This window comes from Cynara cardunculus, assembly GCF_001531365.2.
Source record: "Cynara cardunculus var. scolymus isolate 2C chromosome LG 13, CcrdV1, whole genome shotgun sequence".
Classification (NCBI taxonomy): domain Eukaryota; kingdom Viridiplantae; phylum Streptophyta; class Magnoliopsida; order Asterales; family Asteraceae; genus Cynara; species Cynara cardunculus.
Window position 1 is genome coordinate 20,964,445 of NC_037540.1, and position 12,537 is coordinate 20,976,981.

General features: G+C 33.9%; 1 protein-coding gene across 1 annotated transcript; it reads left to right on the forward strand.

Annotated features, from left to right (window-relative positions):
• The first annotated feature begins 6,359 nt into the window (after positions 1-6,359).
• LOC112525107 (pectinesterase inhibitor 10-like) lies at positions 6,360-7,386 on the forward strand. Its single transcript, XM_025135066.1, has one exon. It carries the CDS (start codon positions 6,566-6,568, stop codon positions 7,151-7,153), a length of 588 nt encoding a protein of 195 aa, XP_024990834.1. The 5' UTR covers positions 6,360-6,565; the 3' UTR covers positions 7,154-7,386.
• Positions 7,387-12,537: the final 5,151 nt, after the last annotated feature.

The window sequence follows — 12,537 nt, forward strand, 5'->3', positions numbered from 1 at the left end:
TAGACCCTTACGGGACCAACAAACTGTTCGATTTGGAACAGTCATAGAAGTTGGTTTTACACTGAGAAGGAGAACCAGTTGAGCTTTGAGCATAAGAAAAGTCTTTGACTTTCTTTAAAAGTTGGTCTCGTTCATCAGCAACTAAATCATACTTCTCTTTAAGTTCAGTTCTCATCTTTAGTTTAGTTTCAAGTTATGTCTTCAGATTAGACAATTTCTTTGAAGTATCTAGGAGTTTACCTTCTAACTCCTTCTTCAACATTTCAAATTTCCTTTTCTTATTATGAAACTCTCTTCTCTCATCATCTGAGCTGCTCCTCTCATTCTCAGAAACGATGTCAAGACATTTTTTCTTTTCAGCAAGCTCTTTATCAATAACTGCATATTTCTTTGCAATATTTCGTTTTTCAAGCGCAAATTGCTTCTTTTTTTCATCTAAAGCCTTCTTCTTTAGAGCAATGCTGTCAGATAATTTCTGAGTTTGGCTTAGACATTCTTCTCTTTATCTATCTTGGCTCATTCCAAGACAATCAGCTGCTCAAAATCTGAGATTTGCTTTAACAGCATTTTGGCGTTCAGCTCAAGAGAGTTTATTTTATTTTCATAAGATACACGTTCACCACCAAACTTTTTCTCTTCTTCAAAAAATCTCTTCTTCTCTTTCTCAAAAATTAATCTTTCAGTATTCAAACTCTGCTCAGCTTCCAACACTTTCTTCTTTTCTAATTCCAATAACCTTCTTAATTCAATCAGATCACTCTCAGATTTATGAACTTTTCCAGATAAGTTCTCAGTCTCTATATTAATTTTCTCAGAAGAGTTCCTCACATTTTGCATCTCTTGAAGTTTATTGAATAGATCTTTATTAGCTGTACTCCAAGTTTGCAAATCCTCATCATAAACTTTTCTCACATAAAGCAGAGTTTTCTCAATCTTTTCAACTTTGTGCTGAAAGTCCTTCTCAATTCTTTCACACTTTTCTTTATGCTCTCTTTTAAATCTTTAATATGTTCCTCGTTTGAATGGTTTTCATAAAACATATTAACATATTTATCTGTATACTCTTTCAAATCTTTATTCTCTCTCTCCAATGAAACTGCCATTTTTCAATCAGATTGATTAACAGATCAAATGTTGTGAAATCAATTTAAAATAAATCAAAATCAATTAAGCTCAAAAACAAATTCGAAAAACCCAAAAACTGATGAGAAATTAGAAAATCGACGAAAAACTGTAAAAAAATCAGTAAAAACAGTCAAAACTGTTAAAAACAGTTAAAACATGTTAAAAACAGTTAAAACATGTTAAAAACAGTCAAAAACAATTAAAACTGATAAGTAACAATTTATGCGACGGAAAATAGTTAAAAAGTCGCGGACAAGAAATCAAGAAAAATTTGCTAAGACTTTATCCGAGCTCCCAATCCGGAAAAAGACCCAAAACATGCACCAAGGTAATTGAGGATGACTAAGTCGGCTAAGAGATTACCGGGAAACAAATAAATCACTTGAAACTTATGGTTGAGGAATGCAAATCCGGACACGGGAAAAGATGGTTGTTGGCCGAGTAATGGTTATACCGGATACGGCTTACCAAGGAAGATATACGGACACCTTATTAATAACACAAAATGGGTAAGTCTTTGAGCGACTTAAATATCTGGTCAGACTCCTTGTGCGATTATAATATCCGGTCACACACCAACCAACAATGTAAGCGACTTACCCAACCTCCGGTTACTGAGTCACGCGAGATAATCAGACTCCGGTAACAATGATGTGCGATTAAATCCACGATTAACTTGTTACAAAAGCTGCTAAGTCCTAAATTGGGTGATACCTCAGGCGATTTGTAGTAGATCCGGACATGCCTATGTGCGATTTAAGAGTAGCTCGGACAAATGAAGAAAGCGATGAAATGTTAATCCGGTCAAGCCAAACCTTTGAGCGACTTATGGATTTCGAGTATTCTGTTAAAGAATGACCCAAGTCCTTAAACTGGCTACCCTATCAAGCGATTTGGACCAAGTCCGGTTACTATGACAAGTGATTTAGTTCACACAGCTCACCGTGCCAAGCGATTTATGCCAAACCCGCTCACCTTATCGAGTGACTTAAGATAATTCGGTTAACTAGTTGTAAAAACTGTTAAGTCCTAATCCGGGTGCTACTTCAAGCGATGAATATGAATCCGATCAATCTTCTTGAGCAACTTAGTTGAATCCGGTCATAGAGTCAAACAAACAAGGTTGTATCCGGTGACAGAGTGTTGAGCGATTTGTGGTAATCCGATCACACCGGGCGATTTAGATCTCAAAACTTCAAACAAGCGATTTAAATGTTCAAACAAGCCAAGCAATTTAACAAACTTTAGTCAACCCAAAAATTCAGAATCCGATCAAAATATGACAAACACCACAAAAACAACAACTTTTCACAAAAAAATGGATCAAAATTGACTTTTTGATGAAAATTGTCAAGAACACAAAAAAAATTCAAAAACACAAATTTGAACAAAACTTGAAAACTAATGATCAAAACACAAAATTTTGTATATACCAAAGATTCAACGTTTCTATGTCTTTTGCAAATTTAGGTACACAAAGAGGCTTCAAAATGGAGAAACAAACCATTTCCTCATTATGAAGACTTGTCTTATGTTTTTGGAAAAGATCGTGCTCTTGGGGACTTTCTTAAGAATAAGAAAGAAAAACCTCATGTAAATACCATGGAATAAGGTTTGATCCTATTCATGGAGATTCCATAAATATTCCATTCCAAAAATGGAAACATTTGGGATTTTTTTTAGAAATTGGATGCAGTTGCTAATTCATGATCTGGCATGTACATAATGAAAACTTCATTTTCGATTCTACGAGAATTTTTATGAAAGCCTTTCATTTGCTTCTCTTTGATGGAAGTTTGATTTTCCCAGAATGTATCCTAATTTTTCGCATAATTCTTCTTCTGATGATCGATTCAACCTTTGATCAAAAAGATATACCTTGGTTATTTTTCATCTCTTCAACAAGTTTAGTAATTAGCATAGCGGCCCTATTGTTTCGATGGAGAGAGGAACCTATGATTAGCTTTTCGGGAAATTTCCAGACTATGATGGTTTAGAAGAAAATGCTGACATGGAAGATGGCCAGATGCCCTTTCAAGAACAACAATCTGATGAAAACACGGAGTATCCGACAAAAGATAACCAAATGCCAAGTGAAGAGTGTACATCTCAAGGTAGTAGGAAGCGCAAGAGTTGAGGTGATCCTCTTGTTGATGCAATAAATAATGTTGTTGTCGTATTTGGAGATAGACTTTTAAAATCGTCGGACAAATTAATGCAAGTTGAGATAGATTTACATCAAAAGACTTTCGTGGTTGGTTCTGAACTCGCCAAAATGAATTTTACTTCAATTGAAAAGTTTAAGGCACTGAGAAAAATAACACGTGAACCTGAATTCGTGTTAAGCTTTTGGAACTATGAAGGAGAAGCTCGAGAAGAGTTTGTGAGGTACATTTTGGAAGAATGATTGTGCTTGATGGTTTAGCTTTTTTTTTTGAAAACTATGATGCTTAATGGCTTTTGGAACATGTATTTGAACATGCTTTGGTATTTTGGCGTCATATGTACGATTATTAAATGATGGTGGCATGTAATTATTTTGAACATGTTTGATGGATTTTGAARCRATTTTAATATCAATTTAKTAACGWCATTTGGTTTATGGTTATATTTGAGTTGTGTATTTTTATATTGTTTTACACATTAGAATATTTAATTATTATTTTATTAAAGTATTTCAAGTTTAAAAAAAAACAAAGGAATGAATAATTATTATAATATAATATTTTAAGTTTAAAAAAATTAATTTATCAAAAGGGGTATTTTAGTCATTTACTAGAATTTCATTCTAGTTCCAAAGCTACATTTTGTGAACCAAACAGACAGATTTCAATTCCTTTAATAGATTTCATTCCAATTATGTCAACCAAACTTGTGGTCAAACCTGACAACATTTCATTCCAATTTCTTTCAAAGTGAAATTCCTTTGACATATTTTATTTCATCCAAAAATATTCTACAAACCAAACGCCACCATAGTGCAATGCATTCGTATGAGATGCATAGTTGTTAGTTCAATATATTTAAAGACCTTAGTAAGTACTCTATCTAGAAATCTTTGATGACTGGGGGCATGCATTGGGCGTTGGCGACAAAGCTACAAGCATCTCTCCTTAAATGGGGGGAGGAATTATTTTATATTGTCAAGGCAAAGTACCAATAAGGGCATTTCTTCCTACCTTTTGTGAATAGATCTAGCCTTAGACGTTTAGTAAGGCAATTTCGTTGCAACCTAAAGACAGGGTTATAAGTTATGTCATACTAATTAAGGACATGATCGTTTGGGAGGCATCACTAGTTAGAAACAATTGCATCAAAGAATAACTTCTTAAAAAATACGGCCCGCTATTACAAAATTCAATATATGTAAACGTCTAAGATTGTTTTTTCAACAACAACAAAAAAAAAATTGTATTTTTACATGTGAAACAACACATCACTAATCTATTTATTTTCTTTCACAGTTGTTTTTTTAACATTCTCCTTTTTCTCAAAGGATAAGAAAATATTTGAACATATATTAAATAAATAAATTATGTGTTTTGAAATGAAGGGTGAAAAAGGAAAGGGAAGAGGTGATTTATTTTAGTAGGGACTAGGGACTAGGGAGGAGTCAATGAAACGACACTCGTGTTCACAACCATATCCTTCAAAAGGGATAAGATGAGATTGGCCGACATAAAATAAAATAAAAGATTTTTATGGGGTTGGGCTCAATTAAGTTATTTTATTCAGCTCATTTTTTTGTAATTGAATTCATAACATAATGAAAAGATTTGGTGCATACTTATCGTAATTTATGTCTGATCCAGAAAGCAATACACTTCTAAAATTTCTAAGGTTGGACAGTTAATAAGGCAAATCACCTTATTAATTAACTTCAAAAGGCTTATGTCTTAGTTTGGTTCAGAAAGCAATAAACTTTCTGAAGTTTCTTCATCTGAATAGTTAGTTCACAAGGTAAATCACCTTCTTAACTAGGCATAATTCAAAGCATTCACTTCGTACGGCAAATCACCTTTTTAACCAAAGTTCAGAAAGTTTATGTTTGAATCTAGTTTAGATAGTAATAAACTTTCTGAAATTTCTAAGTCTGAACATTTATCATGATCTAAAAGATGTTTATAATAATGTATTTAAGCGTTAAAATTATCAAAATTACCTTCTAATTTAATTGTTTTCATATTACCATAAATCCTATATACCCCCATTTTCGTAATAAAGAAGCTAGATCAATTAGATAAATCTATCTATTTTTTTTATCAACCTGGATATCCAACCCGTTATGCGAGGCGACTAATTCCAGGGCGACCACCTGCTTTGCAGATAGCCCGGAGTCACCGCATTTGAATCTCTGTGGCTGTAAGTGGATTTTTATTCCTTCTTGGATTTGAACTTGTATACTTTTGACATTTGAAGTCAAGCTCAAAACAATCAGGCACCACCCTTGTGGTTAAATCTATCCAATTTTTTTGACAAGAATATACTTCAAAGGTCAAAACAATCAGGCACCACCCCTTGTGGTTAAATCTATCCAATTTTTTTGACAAGAATATTGCAAGAAACGTCATGTGAGATAAATGAAGTAATTGTGTAGCATCATTTGCATGATTTTTATGAATAGCTTTGGAAAAAGCATGCCCTAAGAGATTGGAGTATTTATATGTAAATTTTTTATTCAGAACAATTTTGTAAGTAAAATAATGAATGAGAGCTAAAGCAGTGATTGAAACCAGTAGGTGCATTTGTCTTCTAATTTTTGCAATTAATATAGATGTTTAAAAACACAATAACATCAATCTATTATCCATATGAAGACACTTACTTAATTATTTTATGTAATATTTAATTGGTGGTTTTTGTTCTCTCTCTGTTGATGTGTATTCACGTGATTGATGGACATGGATGGTGCTTGAAAATTTCTAAACAACATATTTATATCAATATAAAAGTCATGTCAAACATAGAACAATGATCCATGTTCTATTATATCCAGATTAGTCACTTGTAAGGTGACTTGGTTCACATTTTAATTTCACAAACCTTGTGTAAATTTGGAAATGGTACGAGATATTTGTAACTAACAATTAGGACTAGGAAGTGAAGTCGACGACCATCTAATGGTTAAATGTTTTCAAAAAAAGAAGTAGCTACTGTTCATCAATAGATAGATAACTATCGAAATAAAATTCAATTCTAAAGTCGATCAAATAATTGCAGCATAAGAACCAGAGAGTGGGAAACACAACAGGGAGCTTTAATTGTACGTACACACACATATTGTACTACGTTCACACCTACTAACCAAATTTCATTTGGATACTTCTAATTCTTATCTACGTTCAGCTTCCTATAAATTTTGACTGCATTTCCTTCACTTCCACAACCTCTCTTTACCTTCAAAGTTATAAAACTTCCAATTCCATCCAATTCACAAGATATGGAAGCCTCAAATTCTATAGCACAAAAAACCATTCTAATAATACTGCTCTACACAACTTCCACCATCACTTTCGTCTCTGCTCTCTCGAAAACAAATGTGGAATTCATCAAATCATCATGCAGTTTCACTACTTACCCTACACTCTGTGTCAACTCACTCTCAACTCGAGCAGGTGCGATCCAAACAAGCCCTAAGTTACTAGCCCAAACAGCTCTATCCGTCACCCTTGACACCACTCGCTCCACCTCCGCGGCAATTGTAAAATTGTCGCAAATTCATGGCATGGCTCCTCTAGAGGTTGCTGCCATGAAAGACTGCATTGAGTTGCTGGGTGACTCGGTCTATGAGTTAGAGAAGTCCCTTGAGGAGATGAGTCGACCGGGATCCAAAAGTTCCCGGCTAGTGATAAGCGACTTACAAACATGGGTAAGTGCTGCAATGACAGATGAAGACACATGCATTGAAGGGTTTGGGAATACAAAAATGAAAAATGTGGTGAGAGGAAAGATTGTGAATGTTGCACAATTAACCAGCAATGCTTTGGCTTTGATAAACAGTTATGCTAGCTTTTCTAAGCAGCCGTAGGTAGTTAATTGAGGGAAATTATTAGATCTGAGGATGTACTTCAAGAATCATGAAATAAGGCAGCAGAAAGGATTAGCATCAGAAATAAAATAGAGGTCAATATGTAGCATAAAAACCTACAATATGTATGTTGTTATGGTTCCTAGGTAGCAATGTGTGAATGTATGACTGGTAGCTTTAATTGCAAATGTGTGGATGTATTATTGAGTGAAAATATATCGTATTGCTTTCTACAAATTGCAAGTCTAAAATGATAAGAATGTTATCCACTTTCTAAACTCTACGTGCTGAACAGTGAACACAAGGGCCCAAAAAACTAACAACACACGATATACAAAACATACTTTCTCCTACATCTATTTTATCATAAAGAACTTATATATATATATATATATATATATATATATATGTACGTATATATATGTAATGTATTGATTAAGATATATTTGTTCCACAATGTGTTTACTTTATATGTAATCGGTTCACAATGTGAAACATTTTTATGTGTATTTTGTGTTTCACAAACACTACAAAAAGTTTCACATTGTGAACCGAGTACATGTGAAGCAAACACATTGTGAAACAAATATATGTTAAATCAATATTTTAAATTCTAGTCTTAGATGAAAAAATATCATAATACATGATGCACAAGTTCTCAAGTTATATATATATATATATATATATATATATATATATATATAAGCTCTGATACCAATAAAAGGGGGTTTGGCTGCAACGCAGTACTTTAGTGTGTAAAGAAATGCAGTTCTCTAGACAATAGGTCTGGGCCTCAGCGAGGTCAAACAACATAGAAATCAAATAAAAGATTGGATATTTTCTTCATTGAAAGCAAAATTCCAATCATCACCTTTAGAGATTACCCAAGCATCATCTTTAGTTTTATTATTAATTTTCGGATTAAACCAAAAATTTCTATTAAACTTGTTGATGTCTTTGAAAACTTTTCCGACAATATAATATTTTAAATCTGTAGGCAAAAGATCAGAGGCTAACCAAAAAGTTAGGTTCTTTTTAAGATTTTCATATTTAAATATTTCGGAATTAACATAACAATAACATCCACATATAATAGTATGTAAAGGATCAGGATGAGGGCACGAACTGAATTTAAGGCACGAATTAAACATAATAACAAACTTTCATGAGACTTAAATAAGAATGTTGACAATGACATTTATAACAAAAGATTAGTAGGTATGGCAAAATAATTCTTAATACAAACAAGAGAGAGGTATTAGAAAACCATAATAAGAGGTTGTTAATTATTTATATAAATATTATCTTAATAATCAAGATTTAAAGAGATAAGATCTTATTTTTATATATCATAACACCCATTTTAGTCACTCTGTTATCACCCTTTAAAAACATTTCTTAATAAAAACCAAGAAAGCCAGATAAAATTTCTTTTGAAGAAAACTCATATTTTTGGACTAATTCATACTTTTTTCCCCTAAAACGCACTCTTGGCTAACAGCGGGTACTTTTTCTGAAGTTAAATATCCTTACGTCTGTTGTTTTTCATAGAAGATTTTAACTTTCTTAGCATATCTTAAGACAAATTTTTAAAATTACAACCAGGACTTTTCCTAGAGGTTTGGCTCAATGCCTGACAGTTATACCCCTGTCATGGGTATGAACTAACAGCAACCAAATTTCTTTATGATATAATTCATGAGATCTTATCTTTATAAATAAAGATTATAAAAGATAATAAGAATATAAATTTCACAACATGATTTGGCTTTCTAATAAAAGTTTTAGTCTGCCATAATAATAAAAACTAACCTTGTATTTATACAGTCGGTTGATTACAGAAGTAGATGATTACAAATCTTCAAACTCAAAAGCTTACAATATTTAGCACTCTCTAATATTTCTCTGGTAGATTCTTATTGTGTTTGAAACACTTATGTGATAACCGAATCCTGGTTATCACCCAATGTAATTAATGTGTGATTATCTGATTAAATGATTTCATGACAGCATGATAAATTGATACGTTTGATCATGCTAGTATGTGAATTTGTGCATTAATTGGATATATATATATATATACATATATATATACATATATATATACATATATATATATATAAATGCATGATATATGTGTATATATGCAGAGGTATATATGTATGTGTGCATGGTTTATGGGTATGCATGCACATGGACTAGCCGACCTTCCTGTTTGGGAGGGATATATGAAAAGGAGGTTAAGTCTCCATTAAAACTTCTTGCTATTTTTGGAGAAAAGTTGAGCAATTTAGAAGAAAAAGAGTTGACCGGATTATTTCTTGTCTAAAGATCAAGTTGATTTCAAGTATCTGATTTCAAAAGGTTTTTCAAGGTGAGTGATTGCTAAACCTTTTTACATAAAATTTGATACTGGTTTTATTTGAATGTTGATTATTATTGGAAAGAAATCAGGTATTTGTTTAAGGGTTTTATCCGGACAAACGATGACCGGATTAAGTCTAAATCGGACAAAGCTTGTCCGGGTTATTCTTATGCCGATCAAGGGTTGGGCGATTAAGCCATAAACAGCTCAAGTGTTGAACGGTTTAGTCTTAAACCGATTAAGTGTCAAGCGAGTTATGATTGGTAAAAATGGTTAACATTTTAAACTGAGAAGTAGGAATACGACCATGTGGTGACCGGATTATTTTAAATCGGTCAAGCTTTGGGCGATGTATTGTCTGGACTTATTATCCGGACAAAGGTGTTGAAATTTATTCTAAGTGTTAAATCGGATAAACCTTGGACGATAAGTTGTCCGGATTTGGTAAACCGGCCAAGACTTGACCGGAGATGAAGTCCGGCCAAGTCTATGCTGACCGGATTTGTTTTATGCCTTGTGCTTGAAGGATAAAAATTGTTATTTTATCATAAAATGGAAATTTGATATAAATGATTTTGGATTAATAATAATTCCAATGGCTGCGGTTTATTTGGAATTATTATTTTTTTTGAAATGTTTTGATGAGGAAATAAGGGTGGCATATCAAGGAGAGGTGTACCATGGGATAAGGGTGACATATTAAGGAGAGGTGTACATTTGATATAAGGGTGGCATATGTATGTGTGTTGTATGATATAACTCTTTATATTATATCCTTTAAGACTACCGTGGTCTGGAATCTTTATTTCTCTGTGACTTAAAGATTTAGAATCAAGGTTCTTATTGGAAATCATAGTCTGGATGTTATTGAGAAGAAAATATCAGGTTTGGCCAGAAACTTTATGAAAACCTTGTTTGATTAGAAAAAAGTTTAAAAGTGGCATTATATGAAACCTGATTGGTTCAAATGTATGAGAATTGAATAGCTGAGTGCTTAGTTTGAAAGTAAAAATGATCTGGTATTATGTCCATATTTGTTATATATATGAAAGGTTGTTTTCCATAAAGGTTTTGGTGATTAACACCATGCAATAACATAAAAGGGTAACTCACTAGACCTTTCAGTCTAACCCTCGTTTTGTGATTTTAACTATGTGTTGCAGGAGGTACGGACGGTAAGGGAAAGGGGAAAATGTAATATTTTCCTATATGCATTTCTGCATGAAGATTTGTTTTTGATGTACAGTTTTGATTGATTAGTACAAGATATGTATTTGAATTTTTGGACCTTGTATTTGGTTATGATAGATTATGTACTACGGGACCTGATCAGTATATAAACATGTATTTCTTTTGTATGAAATATGTGTTACATGCAATGTATGTTATGGGGTGTTACAGAAAGTGGTATCAGAGCCTGAGTTTAAGGGATTTAGGTATTTAACAACATGATATCTAGACTTAAACTGTTTTATTGCATATTAAGGGTCCCGGACGTAGTTAGCACAATTGGAAATAAATATGATGGGTTGAAAGAACAGTGTGTAAGGTAAATTTTAATTACATCTGGCCAGTGTAATTATGAATTTACAGGTACACATCTGAACTTGAATACTTCATTATATTTGGGAATGTGAATACGTGATTATTAATAATAAACTCTACAGATGTCTAGCCGAACTAGAAGATCTGAAAGAACGGCTCGTCTAGAGTCTGAAGAAAGAGAAGAGTCACTTGTTAATCTTCCAACTAGCACGTCCAGAAATAGAGGTCAGGGAAGACCAAGGGGACGAGGTAGAGGAAGAAATCAGTCTCAAGGGAAGGGTCGTACTGAAGTTCATTCTGAACCTGAAGAATCCCATTCTGGGAATGTTCAGGAGAGATCGGTGCCACACCCTGAATATGTAACTAGGGACATGTTGACAGAAGAGATGGGGAAATTGAGGGAAACTCTGACTTCTATTATGGGAATACCAGCCAGGGTGGAAACGGAAAGAGTGAAAGTTCATCCCTCTGTTCCAGTCACCCACAACAAGGAAGGAGACATTAAGATGTTTTTGGCATGCAAAACACCAACCTTTTCTGTGGAAAGAGATCCAGTGAAAGCTATGTGCTGGATCAAGGAGATGGAATCTGTGTTCAACACCATTCGGTGCCCGGAAACAGATATAGTGCGATTTGTTGTTTCTGTATTAAAGTCAAATGCTTTGTTCTGGTGGAAAGTTGAATCGTCAGCCAGAACAGATGTTTTACAGACTTTGTCATGGGTAGAATTTGTGGAACGATTCAAGAATCAATTTTGCTCTAAAACAACAGTAAGACAAATGGAGGAAGATTTCCTGAAACTAGAACAAGGAAATGGAACAGTTCGAGAGTATACCGAGAAATTCATTGAATACTCTCGATTTGCCGAGCACTATGTTTCAACTGAACCCAGAAAGATAGCAAGGTATATTTGGGATTTGAATCCCTCAATCAGAGAGTTTGTTATTGCTATGAACCCCATTACCTTTTCGTTAACGGTAGATGCGGCTGAAGTGACTGAACGAAATAAAAACCGACAGCCAGAAGGAAAGGTTGTAGAAAAGAGAAAATGGGAAGGGCCTTCATCTTTTCGAGGGCCAAAAACTGTAAGATTTTATAACAGATCTGAGCAGAAGAGCAGTGAGAAAGTCTGTTCACAATGCCGACAGGTTCATCAGGATGAAGGCAAGATGGACCCAAGGAAATGTTATAAGTGCGGCGAAGCAGGTCATCTGTCTAGAAACTGCCCAGCTAACAGAAGGTGTTTTAATTGCAATTCTCTGGATCATATTCGACCGAATTGTCCCTTGTTAAGAACCCCGCAGTTAACGATGGGGAGTAACGCGTCGGGTACTCGGGGAAGGCCTACTGTGAACATAGGAGGGCAAGGAGGGGCGCGGGGATGGTCCTTCCAAATGACTAAGAACGAGGCAGAAGCATCACCGGATGTAGTAACAGGTACATTTCTTCTGAATTCAATACGTGTTAAGGTGTT